General features: G+C 40.4%; 1 protein-coding gene across 1 annotated transcript in view; it reads right to left on the bottom strand.

Moving 5' to 3' along the window:
* Positions 1-16,233, bottom strand: part of MYH9 (myosin heavy chain 9) — a 69,377-nt gene that overhangs the window by 29,527 nt on the left and 23,617 nt on the right. Inside the window, exons 4-9 of the mRNA XM_054271381.1 lie at positions 8,811-8,838; positions 7,983-8,076; positions 2,915-3,007; positions 2,152-2,215; positions 1,510-1,608; positions 508-651 (exon numbers count right to left, since the gene is read on the bottom strand). Coding sequence (XP_054127356.1) covers positions 508-651; positions 1,510-1,608; positions 2,152-2,215; positions 2,915-3,007; positions 7,983-8,076; positions 8,811-8,838 — 522 coding nt within the window. The remainder of the gene's footprint in view (positions 1-507; positions 652-1,509; positions 1,609-2,151; positions 2,216-2,914; positions 3,008-7,982; positions 8,077-8,810; positions 8,839-16,233) is intronic.

The raw sequence follows: 16,233 nt of genomic DNA, 5'->3' as shown, positions 1-16,233 counted from the left end.
TCAGCAGTTCAGTGTTAAGCTGGAAAGAAAGGCACTATGACCAGCCCATTCTCAAAGGACTAATCCAGCAGTGGTTGGATCAGACACTTTAGAGCCACTGCTAAGGGATAGGGGGAGCACACAAGCCATGCAATTGCATAAGAGAATGAGGGGATTCTTGTACCTTCAATGTGTTTTTCATAAACTGAGTATACAAGCCTCAGATTAGGAACAAAAACAGCAAGCAGAAGCATGTTTTTATTAGCTGCTTGTTCTAGAGTTAACTGTATAACCTGAAACTGTGCTGGTAGATCCTGAGGTGGGTCGCTCCAAAGGCACTGAATTTTGTTACTTGCATACTGTTCACTCGGGGCAGGGGGAGCAGGAACCGACACAAGCAAAACAAAACCAACAAAATCCCTAAACAAAAAGCTAACAAATCAAACCAAAACAAAAAAAAGAACACCAGAACAAGAAAAAATCTTGAGACATGGCCTGTTCCCTTTTCCATTCCTTGCATATTCATACCTATCTGCTCTTCATCTGGGATGCCCATGATCTTCATTGCCTCCATGGTCTCCTGAAACATGTCCTTGTCCTGCTGGCCCGGGATGGTAACATGCCCATTGGAAAGGAAGCGGTATTTGTTGTAAGGCTCCAGCAGCAGGTCATCTTAGGAAAGAATTGAGAAAGAAGTTGCTATGCATTTTTTTTTTTTTTAAACAGATAAGCTACTACCAATATCAAATTTCTGACTTGCATATGCTACCAGCTCCTGGATGAATCTAGGATTAAGCTCAGTTTTACTTCAGGCTGAACATTTAATATATTTTAGTAAACCAGAATTTTTCTGTGTTATTTCTTGCTATTCCTTCCTCCGGCTTACTCCACCAAAGCAGTGCCACTCATCATTAGGTCCTAAATCTGTCAATAGTAGGGATTAACTTGAAAGTAAATCTGTCTTTAATTTCAATACCTCATTTGTTTCAAGTCAGATAAAAGTTCATATATGAATTCTTGAAACAGTAGCAGCTATGAGAAAGTCCTCTGCTTGTGTCATTCCTGCAGATCCATTTGCAGCTCTTGCACAACACAGACCCACATTACCACGCTGAGGTATTAAAACAAGGTGTGCTGGGATCCCAGACTGCTAGAGGTGCTCAGAGGCTTGCAGATTTGCTCCACTCAGTTACACACTGAGTGCATTACAGCAGGACCATTCCTGCACCAGAATGGTTTACATCATGCAAGACTAGACTAAACACGGGACAGCGATTTAGATAAGGAAGGGCGTAGAGTCATTGCTGGCAGGGAGACAAGTGCAGGAAGGAACCAGAGCAGCAAGTTTTCAGGAACTGAGAAGGGCAGGGGGAGGACAGATGGGTGTATGAAAGAGGTGGAGGAGAGCTGACCATATCCAAAAGGCAGAGAAGGAGGAACTGTGAAGGAACAGGTCTTTGTCTACAAGTGTTCTGAACCCTCTGTTGTTGCAGCTATGGGATTCCCTCACCACAACACAATCATACTTACTCTTCAAATGCTCCCCTGCCCCAGAGAGCAGGTAGTAAAAGATGTGGAAGGTTCTCTCCTCTTTGGCTTGGCGAATTGCACGTGACTTCTCCAGCAGATCTTCAGAGAGTCAAGGCCCATGACAGGACATACAAATCCCTTCCTACTCTATGGTAGGAGAAAAAACTACCTGATGTTTTCTTCATACCAATTGACAGCGGTATTGACTTAGCAATCGTTATCAGTCAATAACCCATTGAGCTTCTGGTCTCAGTTCTGCCAGCCTCTGAATGATGACTATGGTAAGAGAGACTTAATTGGTAAGAAACATAAAAACTTATGCCATCAATCCCCACCTGCCTTGGAAAGAAGCAAGAATGACTTATGAAATTCCATACCTATTCATATTGCTGCAGTTTATGCTTACATTTCACCTCTTAAGATTCAAATTCATTCATTAACTCAGAAAAGGTCTGCACCATGATCACAAAGGCCACAAAATACTACTGAGGAAAGAGGAGACTACAACAGTGATCTTGATAGCAGAAATTTAGAGTGCTTCCAACTGCTTTCTCAACCTAAGCCAGTGGTGATGAGACTGCTAGGTACCATTCCTGACACCTCTAGAGCCTTGAACCTCTCAAGGGGTTACAGAAAGGATACAGGTTTCAATGTTGGCTCCAACAATGTAGCCGTTGACATCAAAGTTGATTCTGATAAATTTGCCCTAAGAGAAAGACAATAGCATTAAAATTAGTATTCTTTGTGTTTGGTAACAACAGTAAACAACAGAGGTAAACCTTCTCTTTTTAATCCAGGAAAGGAAACTCCAAACAGGTCAGGCAGGTTTTAGGCAAAGCATAAGGTCAGCCAATAGGCAATGTCTAGTGATCACAACAGCAACTGAACAAAAAAAGACACCAAGCACTTACAGACACTTCTATCATTGTGACAGCCTATAACTCACACTTACTTCTGTTTCAACCTAAATTTCCCACAACCAGGGTCCCTTGAATTTCATGTTACACTACCGTGACAGTTCCATCCCTTTCAGTATTAGCTTCAACCATTTTAATTTGGTTTTGTTCCAGCTCTGCCACCTGCCTCTCAGATGTTGTCCATTGTTCTCCAGAACAAGCAAAATAAAGACGAGTATTTGCTCTCCAGGATAAAACCAACTGTAATGATTACAAAAAAATCAGCACAGATGATCCTGGTACAGGATCTGGTTTCTTCATTCAAGAGATCTAAAAGATCTATTTTGGATAATTCACCAAATGAAATTAATTTCCCAGATTAATTTTAAAAAAGTCACTCAGTTACTCTATCTCTGATAGCAATTCACCCAAAACCAGAAAACTCTGGAAAGTGTAAAATACACTTTTGATGCACCTTTTGAATACACTCATGACACAATAATACTCACAAATCTTGAGGAGTTGTCATTCTTCACTGTCTTGGCATTTCCAAAGGCCTCCAGGATGGGATTAGCCTGGAGCAACTGTCTCTCCAGTTCTCCCTAGAGAGAAATCCAAAATTAATAAAGTAGGTAGTGGTTCACAGCATTAACCTTGGGTCAAACCAGCGATGCGGTTTCAATTCACACTAGTTTGGCATCTGTTGCAGAGAAGCCATATTAAACCTTAGGAGATGATCACTTAAACCTTCAAAGGAGACTCATTAGTTATCTGGGTTAAACAGAAACATTCATAAATAAGCCTCATTCCCTTCCTCCCAGTGTGTCTTTCTGTTAGCAAGAAGCCCTTCAAAGTCACTTGGCTATAACATCCCGCAGACTTCCCAGGGACAAAGTGAAAACCATACCAGCATCCAAGACCAGGCCCTCATCCCAGAAGCATACTGCCACAGAGCCTGCAACAGTGAGGCAAATCCTATCTTGCTGCTAAAAGACAGCTCTGAACACTGCTACTAGTAGGTTAAGAAGTTAGTCTGAAAAAATCTAATGTTTTGTAAAAACCAAACACAAAATGCTTGCACTTCTTATAAGTCTACATCTTACAAAGTACAAACAAGCAAAAATCTCCTTTGTAAGGAGGAACACACAAAAAAGAGAATTAGTGGTATCCCACAAACTGCATGATTGCTTGCAGTCTGCTGCCATATTCACACACTCCTCCCCTCAAGGAATACAAAATGCTGGAACTGTAGAAAAAAGAAATTCAGAACTTTTATCTCTGCCCAGTACTAGGCCATTGCAGCATATACACCTTTCCCTGCAGGCTCTACACGTTTCCCTAGCACTTTTGAAAAATTACTTGTCCTCTGTGCTAAAAGCATGGCGTTCTCTATATTTCAAGATCAACTAAAAAGCTTCTGGAGACACAAAATTACAGTTTAGATTAATGTTTCTCTTTTTAGCAGTTATCAGTAAGTACTCAAGACTGCCTGTGCATTACAGATGGAAATGAAGTTTGATTTGTGAGAACTGGAATTTATGGGGAAACTATTTAAGGTTACTTCTAAAGGAAAATTGTTCCCATTTGTTCTCAAAGACAGATTAGTTCTTACACAATGTCTCTAAAAATAGAGGCAATAAAAAAGGAGGAAGATATATGAGAAACTGTACAATGAACTACAAGTCTTTATTTTTTACTTCCACGATCACTTCACTTCATGCTTGCAAAGTGCAAGGCCAAACAAGACCCCCAGCCCTGGTGGAACTGCACATACACAGAAGGGGCAGCTGCTGCAAACACCTCCATTCACTGTCAAGTATATGTAACAAGGGGTTTAGCCTTGGTAAGAGAACCTGAGTTGGGACATCATCTGTCTCACAACAGACTCAGCATCCGGCATTGCAAAGAAAAAAACCTTGAAACTAGGGTTCAGTCCTTGAAACTGTGTGGTGGTCACATTTCCCCTTGTGTTCTGCCACACGTACTGAAGTTGGAATGCTCTTTGCTCACACCATTTCTCTTCCCCATCCTGCAGTGAAGCCCTAGGCCTCTGTTTCTAACTGCAATTTATTCCTATTCAAGTGAGAGGTGACAGCAACACAGCACTTAAACCCAACTAAATGGAACAAGGAGGGAAAAGAGATCAGGCTTTGACATCAAATCTATTTTAATTATTTGGCTATAAATAAAACTGAGGCCATAGTAGCTACACAAAGACGGGAAGTTTATGCAAATCCACATATAATAGACCCTACTGTTACTTAGTACCTCAGGAAAAAGTGTCATTAGTTTCAAGTAGGTGTTGGTAAATTGCAGTTTAGAGGTGATTAGGTCTCTTCAAACACCAAGGTAGCAATATGCATAGAGAATGACAGCTTGGCCTCACAGCAATATGAAGCATTTTCCTTTCCTGGGGAAAGGAAAATGCTGAAGAGTTGGTCAAATTACTGAGCTCTCCTGATTTGCCTCAGCACCATGACACAGTGGGAAAATCCAAGTTCTCAGCATGCCACAGTAACAGCACATAGGGCTACGTGTCTGCAATTACTGTACCCATTCCTCACTGCATGCTGTCTTTGTTTAAAAGGCAACTCCATTATGTTTTAAAAATTTTAATAAGTTTTTGGGTGGAGTTTGTTGGAGATTTTTTTACTTTAAATTTTGATTATCACCTTTCACTGATGGAAGATACTTCATTATTTTTATACAATAGGTAATTTTGCGAAGCAAAACCATTACAAGACAAAGCTGTCCAAGCTTTCTAAAAATCCTAGGGTACCTATCATTAAGATGCTGCCAATTTCCTGGCACTTGTAATTGCCATTCCTTGACCTGAAACAAATTTGTTTAACACTTGGCATGCATTTGAAGTATGTGCAATATTCCTCATGAAAACAGCATCAGAAAAAGCCACTGGGTCTGTTAGCCTGTGGTTGGCAGTTCCTAACACTCTTCAGTATGCTGTCTTTCTACTGCTCTGAAATTACAAGACAAATTTAAAGCAACTAAAATCCTTGACATCTACCTTGCACTGAATTTTTTTTCATTTCATACACTTTTTGAAATGTTTTTTAAGCAAGATAGAAGTCTTTCCAGCTATTTATTCTTCAGAAAGTATGAAGAAAGGCATCCAGAAATCATTTCTACCTTTAACAGTATACAATTAAAAAAAAACTATGGGGGGTAGTGTTTGGGCTGTTTGGTTTGTTGGAGTTTGTTGTTTTGTTTTTTACGCATTAGGGATTTGCTTTTGTATTCTTCTCTGCAGTCATGTGAGAGATTATCAAATAACTAAATCCCAACACCAGTGGCTGCATGGGAGAAGAAGGATCATCCATAACCAAAGTTTCATTACAAATATTTAAATATCAGCTACTATTGCCCAAGGATTTCCGATTAGCTGCAAACACTCACATCTTGAAAAATCATTACATTATTTAATAAGACGGTAAAGAAGCTGAGATTAAACATGGAAAAACACTGACTTCAACTTCCATAAATAGAAATTTTAATAAATGAAAAAAACCCAGTTTCTATCATTAGATTCAGTAGACCCCCCCAAAAGGAGTCTTAGTGTGCATAGCAGTCACACCATGCAGCTAGAAACTTATTTAGCTGAATATACTAATGCACTGGGAACGGTGGAATGCACCACTACCTCCAAAACAAGTGAGCTAAAGAATATGTTTTATAAAACTGATTTTGCCCCGGTATTTGGAAAAACACCCGTTAACATCCAAAAGTTCACAGTAAAGAAAGTACCACTACTTTCTATAATATCCTTTGTTTAGTTCTGTGCCTAAAGACAAAAATCTTCCAAGACCAGAATACCTGAGATCCTCAAAAAATTAAATGTACTCATCTTCATAAGTTCCTATATTCTGATTTCAAGTTTGCACCATAAGGAAGTGCTGCAGAGCACTCACTGCTGATTAACAAAGGCTTCAGCCTAAATCCCCTCTGGTAAGGTCAGTTTAGTAACAAAACACGGGGAGCAGGACTTTTTGAAAAAAAAATCAAAACTTGGGGTAAAAAATTAAATATCAAGCTTCGGCAAATCACCAACCAGTCCAACTTAGGACTGTCTTATTCTCCTGAGCAGATTGTCTGTCCTGCTTCAGCAGTTCAAATTTTACTCATGGACAAGCAGTGGAAGAATACTTAACTCAACCCCATGATTCTATTTTCCACACTTAAAAAAACTAAAAAGAAGAATGTTTCTAAATACAGCTACTGACAGACCATGGAAAAAGCCTTCATATGTCTGAAATTTTGGCACATAGAACGTTGGGTTTTTTTGGTAGAATTCCAGAAGTTAGTTACTACTATGTGCATGCACACACGCAGTGTGCCTGCATGCAGAAATGCCTTCTTATTTATATACTCTACATGCATTAGACATGCCTACACATTAAGCTGCTACAGGGAAACTCTTATGTAGAGATGCAGTGGACACACCTAGCACTTGGCTTTCATTAATAAACATTTCCAATGTGTTCAGATCTGGCTAACAAGCCCACAGTTCTAAAACTCCCTGGCTAAATACTTAACTACATCAATATTATTAGGAACATCACACAAACTACATGTTTAAGAGTCTAGGAAAGCCTTGTCCAGTCCTATCGTCCTGATGGAATACTTCTAAGATGGTATGTGTCTGGGAAAATCCTGCAAGAAAAACTTTAAAGGCAAACTAGTATTGAGCACAGAACACAAGTATTCTTGATATCACTACAGTCTCCAACTGAACATCCTTACAAAAAGATTACTGTGCACCACACAAAAAAAAATAAAAATTGTGAATTGTCTATGGATTTGTTTTAGCTGCAGAAAGTGATATTGGTGTGGAGTGAAAAGCCGCTCAAAAAAATCACACAATGGGACAGAAAATGCATTCCTGGTGCAGAACGTGCAGTAAACGTGCAGCTCACCTACGAGGATACAACTGAAGAATTCGGCAATAGTCCATCGGGGGAGAGGGAGGGGAAAAAAATATAAGTGAGACATCTTTAAAGTCCTCCCACCATCATCACCACCCTCCTCTCATGTGCTGCTAACACTTGGTTTCCCCCCTTTTAATGTTTTCCTACAATTTTTAAGTTTTCAGCTGCTGTCCACTAGCCTATCATTGTATTCTCCAGTTCTGAGGCAGTACATGTAATGGCCAGACCTCATCTATAATGGCACAGAAGAAAGGAGACAATTCCCCCACAGAAGGATCAGTTTTAAACCGCCTACACTGGTTATAAGCAATACAACCATGTGAAAAGATCAGTACAGGTGATGCATTTACAGCAGCTCTTACCCATGCATTTGCCCATGAATCCAAGGGGTTGTGGATGAGTTTATGCCCACTGTAGATCCACCGAATTCAAAGGAGTTATGGCTTTGAACAGTGTTCCCTGACTCGCAATTTTTGACAGACTTGTTTCATAGTTCACTGACCTCCTCAATCCCCTGACAGATGTTACCATCTAAGCTTCTACTGAGCAATGTGTCTTTTACCAACATCAGCCAATACATATTTAATGTCCAAAGTCTGCAGAGCAATAAAACACCATTAAACCTAGGTCTTACCTGGTCTTTCTTGGACTTGTGCGAGGAAGCAACATGAGCCAGATACTGAATAACCTTCTTGGTGTTCTCTGTTTTACCAGCTCCTGATTCACCTCTGTAAAGAAAATCTACAAGTTATCAACAAACAAGATGCAAGGGGACATTATCGTATTTCTAATCCCAAAAGGGCTACTGACATCCTTAACTGCATTCTGGCCAGCACCTCCCTTAAAACCAAGGGAAAAAAAGCTGGGCTGCAGCTGGACTGCAACATGGAAGGCAATAAAGAACAGTGCTTTCTAGTCACTTGGATACAGAGACTGTCAAAGTGGCTGAGGAATAGCTTGGAGGCTGCTGTAGAGGTTGGGGTGAAAGGTAATGAAGTAAATCTTTCAAACAGAAGCCTCCTGACTGCAAGAAGAAACATACCAATTCCTTAAGCATGGCTGAGGGCCAATCAATTTTACTGTGTCTAGAAGACAAACTGCTGCATCAAGAGTATCTGTTATTCTATCAGCCTCATCAGTATGCACGCACTTAAACATAACAGCTGCATCAAATCTGAAGGATCACTCCAAGCCTTTTCCATTGACAAAGTTGTATTTCTTCAGTAGTTTGAGCACAAAGGGCTGTTTCAAAGCCACCCTTCCTCCATTTATTACAAAAATTATTTTGCAGAAGGAATTATATATTGGAGGAACTGTAGTGGGACTTTTCTTGACTCTCCATTATTACCTAATTCTGTAATTCCACTTCCAGTATTTAAAATTAAGAGAGTCCTTCCTTTTTACAAAAATGTAAAAACACAAACTTTGACATGCAGACAAACTGACAATTGGAATTACTCACGTGCAAAGGATGGACTGATCCTCTCGATCTAGAAGAAATTTTAAAAGAGTAGTCAGACTAGAACTCTAAAAGACAATTTCTCTGACAGAATGAAATCAACACCAAAGACACCAGGAAATAGTAAACACTGACAAATATCCTCAGAATCACAGCCAAGTAACCCCCTCTCTGGCAAGACACCCACCTCCTACCATATGCCAAAGTATAATGGCATCACAGTAATTTAGTTTTCTTCGTCCAGAAAGAATATTATTTGCATTACAATTTTTCTACAAACACTAAAGAAGTCTCCTACTGAATGTTTCTTTACCACACAGCTACAGTGTGATGTGTATCTACTTGTTCTTCAGCCCCTATTGCAGTGGGCCCATACTGACTTACAAAAGTTATCAGCAGAGCAGTGAAAATGGAAGAGGTAGGGGGAAAGTGGGACAGCAACTGTTACAAATCCCAAAGTGCCAAAGATTCACATCAAACAGATGCTTTCAGACCAAAACAAACACTGAAGGCTCAGTGACAAAATATTTGTTACTTATTTTGTACAGACTGGACCCAAAAACTGGAAGACTGAGCAGCAGCCTACATCCTATACAACTGATTGTTTGTGGCATCATCCCCTATTGTATTAACACAGCAGTTGGTAACAACAGAAACCTTTTCTTTTCCATGTTGACATACCAGCAGACTTACTAATGCCTGTGTTCAATTCCCAGCTGTGGATATCTTTCCAGTTACAGAACTTAATTCACCCAGCCCATTCACTACTATCTTCTCCCACATCTTTAACCTCCTGCCAGCATTCACTTTGTTATGCACAGTCCTGAGCAGTCCTTCCACCATGCCTTCATCCCACAGCTCCTGCACACACTCCACCTATTCTGCCCTGTTTCACTTCCTACTCCTGCCCTCCACCCTGTGCCCACCGACCTCCACCCAGATTCCATCCCATTCCTTCACACCACCAGAAATGAGCTGGGAGCACTAGGAAGACTGGAGAGTGCCTGTGCCTACACCAGAACAGCCTCAAGTAGCTTGTAGCCATCACAGGGACAGTGAAACATGGAACAGGTGGGCACAGCAAGTCATTGACTGACAGCCCACAAGAGCCACTGGGGCACTCAGAACACACCATGCCACCAAACTCAAAATCCCCATTAGGCTGGGAGGCTTTTTGGTTTGATATTAGGTGTTTGTTTATTTTTAAATCAAGACCAGAGGACTCACAGATTATTTAGTCTGAGAAGCTCAGTAACACTGCAGCAGTTAGATGTCATTCAGGCACTGCCACTTCCTTTTTCCACTCATTGCACTGGACTAACATCTACTCTCTAAAGAGAGAGAAAGCAAGCACCAAACATCCATGAGAGTATGCAATTCACTGGATCTCTCTAATAATTTTTTTCATTATTAGTGATATCCATTATGTTTGTGTGACCGTCTCCACATTTTAGCTACTGGTTCTTTTAATTCTTCTTCCCTGCAGCCTAGAGAAACCAAGAATGCTCAGTATTCTTCCCACCAGACAGTGCTTAGATGATATAATTAAGTCAGCATTCAAGTTGTTTTGTGCAAGATAAAGAGATTGAGCTGTAATTAGAGAAGGCTTTCTAGTCTGATAGATCTCAAGTACCTGAAACCTTTTCTATATCCTTAAATACTGCTGCTGCAAGCACATTTAGCATTCCAGTACTAGCATCCTGAATGCCATATTAATCAAGAAAAATCTCCCATACACAGAGTTTAAAAAGAGAGGAGTATATCTAGCCTTTGCACATATTTTTGTGGAATAATGAAAGTTGGCAAACCTAACAGGTTTGAGATTCCATCTTAAAATATTCTGAAGCCAATAATGGAAGCATTAAGCTCACATGCTAAGTATATGCAACTCCTGCTCTTAAGCATCTCTACTGGAAACTGACTGTATGTAGATGAGTACAAAAAATGAGAGGAAAATAATCTGCTTTTTTTCCTGTTAAAACTTAGATTACCTGCCATTACCCTGCTAATACTGTTCTCAGAAAGAGCTGATCAGCCCCAAGCCTGGAAGAAAGCAAGTAGAAGAAAATCACCACTCAAACAATTTTGGCCTGACAAATTCTTAACCCTTCAAAACTAGATACTGCAGCTTTACTTAAATTGCATATTCATTTTTTCAAGTGTTGAATTTATTCAGTGCCTTTGAGATATACACCCCTTTTGCTGAAGGCCAGGCCAATGACAGATGTTAGCCAGCCCCAAAGGCCTCACACATTTAAGGTTCCCAGTGGGTCAAGGGCTCAGCAGGCACATGCCAGCCCTCTGCATGACTGGGCACTTTGAGGGTGGATCAGGGGAATAACTAATGACTCATTTATGGATTGCCTAAGGAAATGTATTCTTCAGTAGTACAACACCTGAGTACAATTCTGCACCACAAAGCAGCAATGTGAAAGGACAAGACTGTGCCTCTGAATAACACCTGACTTTCAAAAGCTTGAATAAAAACAAGCAGTTCACTTGTCCAGAAAAGGTTATGCTCACATTCAGGTACTACAGAGGCTCTTCTAAGAAGCAGATTTGAGAGAAAGAAAAAAAAAATTTAAAAAGGCAATTCTAAATCAGGTGGTCCTTATTGCTGGTAACAAGCTCTGACCTTGGAATTATGAGCTGGGGCTTTTCAAACAGGCTGTGGAGCCCCAGGCACTTGAATAGCACCTGCCTTCCCATTTCCATCCTAGAGATGATCCAGCAAAATACCCATAACCAGACAGATAAACTGACTGTTCAACAGAAAAAGAGATTATCAACATCAGATAATAACACCAAGCAGTTCTTTGGCACTGAACACTCCTCGATCATGCCAAGTTTTCTCATACTTGATTGAGAAGTTCTTTCCAGCCTTGTTCCAGTAAGGCAAGATAGCCACAGCACCCTGGATTGACCCTAAGAGTCCCAAAGGCAACTACAGGATTTTTCCCCACCCTAACACAGAGCATGGTGTTGAAAGGTGGTCAGGCAGGAAAAGTCACAGACAGTGTTTGAAATCCTCTTGGCATTAAGCTTTCCTCCCCCAACATACTTTCCTGGTGGCCCACTGCAGCTGCCTTAGTCACCTCTGCTTTAAGTCAGCAGGATCCTACCTGCGAGTGCAGGCAAGTCTCCGGGAGCACGCAGACACTGCCATAAAAGGCAACATTCCTGTTTGCAATCCGGGGGAAATTCTTTCCCAGGACTGCAAAGCAGCAGTCATTGGGATAGCTGGAATTCTTCTAATTGTGTATAGACAGACAACTCAAATAATGTGTTGAGCAACAGGAAACTGGAGCCGACCAAAGGGGCAAAGAGCTAACGCATACAAAGCATAACTCTTAGATACTCTTCAAATTAAGAACAGTTTCAAGTGCCAATATTTGTTCTCCATATGACACTGACTTGTGCCATCATGAATCAGAATTCAGTTGTCCAGGCAAGAGGCCACCTCCCCCCTCCTTTTTTTTTTTTCCAAAGGATCATTCAACATGGGCGTACTGCACTACTTCAGTCAGCACTTGCCTTTACTTCATTGTCAGTTGTGCAAGCAACCTACTCAGCAAAAGAGAATGTGCTGGGTACCATAAACTCAGTTGCTTATAATAACACAATCAAGAAACGTCTGATTAAAAGAAATCTGCACCTGCTTTTCAGTTCTAAACAGAGTCACTTATTAAAAACAATCCAGAATAACAACTCATTAGTTAATTATAGCAACAGTTCTGTATTTCAAACCAGCTGACAAGGAAAGCTTTTTATCTAGGCTCTTCTTCAGCTCTCATCACCATAGCATTCAAGTGATCACAAGACACAGCCGCCTCAAACATCCAGAAATTCAGGAAGTAAAATATCCTTCAAATTTAAACTATACAGCAGTATGGTATAATAAGATCAGTAGATTAATTTTACTATGTAAAAAACCCCATAATACGTAACTTATTCTTGACCAAGAATAAAAGACTGCATTTGAGACTGCTCTCTGGTTTAGCATACTCTAAAAACTTAATTAAACCAAAATTTGTTTTCACAAGAGAGACATCTTTTTACATAGAAAGTGCTCAACCAAATATACTATTGCAAAACAACAATGAATGCTGTGGTCAAATACATTGGCATAATTAATAATTTAATACAGCTCCAAAGTCTCGAATTTTGTTTTTAAATGTTTTGGGATGGGAGAAGAAAAACGTTAGAAGGCTAGAAGAGAATGTGCAATTTAAGCTCCTCATCTCAGTTACAGAACATCCTACCAGGCCTTTATCACCCACTTCCTCTGCCTGAGTGACTCTCGTTTCAAGCCTGTTCATCTCCATAAAAGGAGAAGTAATATAGCATTCACACAATGGTGACATCACCTCTGCAGCTAAGAGGAAGTGGAGCTGAAAGGCAAAGGCTTGGCTCGCAGTCCCCTGCCTATAGCTGACTCATTAAGGCTAAAAGCTTAACCATAGCTCATGGTACCACCCACTCTGAACCACAGCGTCTGGCAGGCCGGGGCAGCCCAGCCCCGCTCCCGTTACTGCTCCCAGCCCAGCGCCCGCGGCCCGGCCCGGCTGGCCAAGCTACACAGCTGGCCCAAAGCAAGAATTGCTCTTAAACGCATCTAAGTGCTTCAAACACGCAGTGCTTCCAGCTCTTTAGTGCCTCCTCAAAATGCTCCTCCAACATCAACATAATTTTACATCCCATGTCCTTTCCTCAGGGCTCTTAAGGCAGGAGGAGCCCCAGGGACCTGACACACTGTGCTCCGCAGTGGGAACAACCCCACTGGCATCAGACCCAATCAAGCAGGTTCACTGTGGTGCCTTAACCTACATGCTGGCTTGAACGGGATCAGAAACACTCCAGGGGAACACCAGAACAGAGCCCCAGAACCTGTTTTTGCACTGTCATTTAAAGAACCTATTATAGGGAAGTCTCAAAATGCTAATAGCTATCATCAAGTACAAAAAGAAAGAGAAAAGAGAAATCAAATGAAGGAGAAAAATAGCATATCCAAGACAGCTCTCAACAATACAGCTTCAAGACATTTGAAAAAAAAAAAGAGAAAAGAAATCACTTGAGTTGCAGGAATACTGCAGCACCAAGATTCAGCTCTGCATTAGCTGAAGTTTGAAAACAGTCACAAGGAGAAAAGTAAATTTCATTTTTCAAAATGAAATATATCCTACGGGCTCAAATGGAAATATTTATTCCCCTAAGACATTTTTGGACTAGAGCCCATATCTCCCCTTCTCTAGAGCTCTTGAACTGAACCCGGAGATAGCAGAAAACAAATTGTAAGCTGCAATTTTAGGTTATGCAAATGTTTATGAAGTTCTGACAGAAAAGAAAAACTAGTATACAACCTGCAAAAAGCTCAGGCAGCTCATGGTACTAAAACAGTGAACTGGAGGGAGACTGACAGCAGGGGCTGAACCATTACATAAGTGACTGCCAGAGAAATCCTGCTCTGGTCCACAGGAATGAAGCAAAATGGGTGTGGTAACTACTAAAAAACAAGTGGGCAACCGGACTCTTTTTTAGCACCCTGTTCTCATGAAAACCACATCTCAAGACACAGATTTTTAGAGCTGGATTTAGAAATTTCGAGTAATTCAAAGCATGCAAACATTTCTTAAGGAAATTTAAAACAATGTACATACTTTCTTGCCATTTGCACCAAAACAAATATCCTCCATAACTAGCATCCAAATTTCAAGTTGCCCTTTGCATGAGAAATTTGGACAAATCTGGAAAACACACTTCTGAAACCACAAGTTATATTCTTTTGGTTTTTAGTGGAAACAGAACTTGACCTTTATATGGAACTTGAAAGGGACATGCATGCCTCTACATAACCTGAGCAGGTCTCAAGTGAGAAGCACTGACAGAATATTATATAGAAAAGAAAAATGCACTTTGGGGTAGGGCATTATATAGTGCAGCATAGCAGCCCAATGCTAAGAAGCAAGCTGAGAAATTACTTGTAAGCAAAAAAGTTAGAACAGAAGTGTTCTGCTAGCTAGGAAACTTAGAGAAATATGCAAACATTTAAGAATTACAAGCAAAACACTTGAAGGTCTATATTCTACAGGAGCAGATCTAGAGGACTGTCTTTTGTGAAAATCACATGTGGTCCCAAGGTGAGGGTGAGGATCTACAAAGCAAGTGATTTGCCTTACAACACCTAACACTGCGGTTCCTCGCTTAATGTAACAAGGTATCACTAAAAGATCACCAAGGTACTGTGCTTCAGATTTTCTTCTTTAAAACACCAAACCCAGAGACTACTTAACTCCCAAGTGAACACCAGCACAGTTCTGGGTGTACAGGTCCCTTTGCAGACTAATCCATCAAGGTCAAGGAGGGTTTAATCATTGTTCAGTGATTTTCAGAGTTTTGTTAGGTGAAACATTAGGAGCTCTCCAATAATGTGGAGAAAACCAGCTAAGAAAAGAGACTGAATATATTCATTAGCTATGTGCTGTCTATTCCCTCTCCTACCTATCATCTTAGTTGAATAGGTCTAACCTTTGTAGACCAGAATCACCATACTGACCTAACCTATTACAGAAGCTTCAGATACTTTTCCGGGCATTAAAACAGATACCATGTTCCAGATACCAATGAAATTTACATCTTCTATCACTATCTGACACAGAAAATTCTCTATGTGTGTTCCAAATAGACAAACAGGCGCTGTTTAACAGAGTTAAAATATGGTTTTCTAAATTGAGGCCCTGGAGACTGTGAATTGAGGTAAAGAATGTATCTCTTCAGTATACATCAGCTGCATTAGAATAATGATTTGTTTGCTCAAGACACCACTCCACTTGCAGGCACTGTGCTTCAATCATTAGCACCAGAAGAATAATTCTTCTGAATGCAGATCTGTTCCCAGGTTACCCAGGGAACAGAACCATTAAGACAAATTGTTGTTTTCTCTAAAAGCAAAAATGTTACACTTTTTTGAGAGTTCTGTTCTTGAAGCACAGGAAATTTCTCCACGTAACATGTAGCAAAATAACGTTTTCATCTCATTTCTGAGAGTCACAGTCTTGGGTCTGAGGGAAAAAAAGGAAAAAACCCCAATAACAACAAACAACCCACTCTGAACATGCCCTTCACCACTTTATTTCTTCAAGAAAGTACTTCTGGGGAAAATTAACAAAAAGCAATATAATCTCTTGGAATATCTAAATGCCCTGACACTTCTGCCAATGAAGTAACCAGAAGATACAAAAAGACCAAGCTCACCCACAGTACATCAGCACAGATGCCTGAAAAGGGTTAAGCAGTTCGTGGATTAGCAGAGGTTGGAACAAAACTCTCATCTTCCTCTCCCTTCCTAATGAACCATCCCTTTGAAAGCCCTGCTTATTTAAGTACCATAAATTGACTGAAAATCAACAACAGCAAAAAAAAAAAAATC

Source organism: Melozone crissalis, unplaced genomic scaffold (genome assembly GCF_028551555.1).
Source record: "Melozone crissalis strain CALT ecotype California unplaced genomic scaffold, PUWL_Pcris_2 ptg000004l_1, whole genome shotgun sequence".
Lineage (NCBI taxonomy): Eukaryota > Metazoa > Chordata > Aves > Passeriformes > Passerellidae > Melozone > Melozone crissalis.
This window is presented reverse-complemented; position numbering and strand designations above follow the sequence as displayed.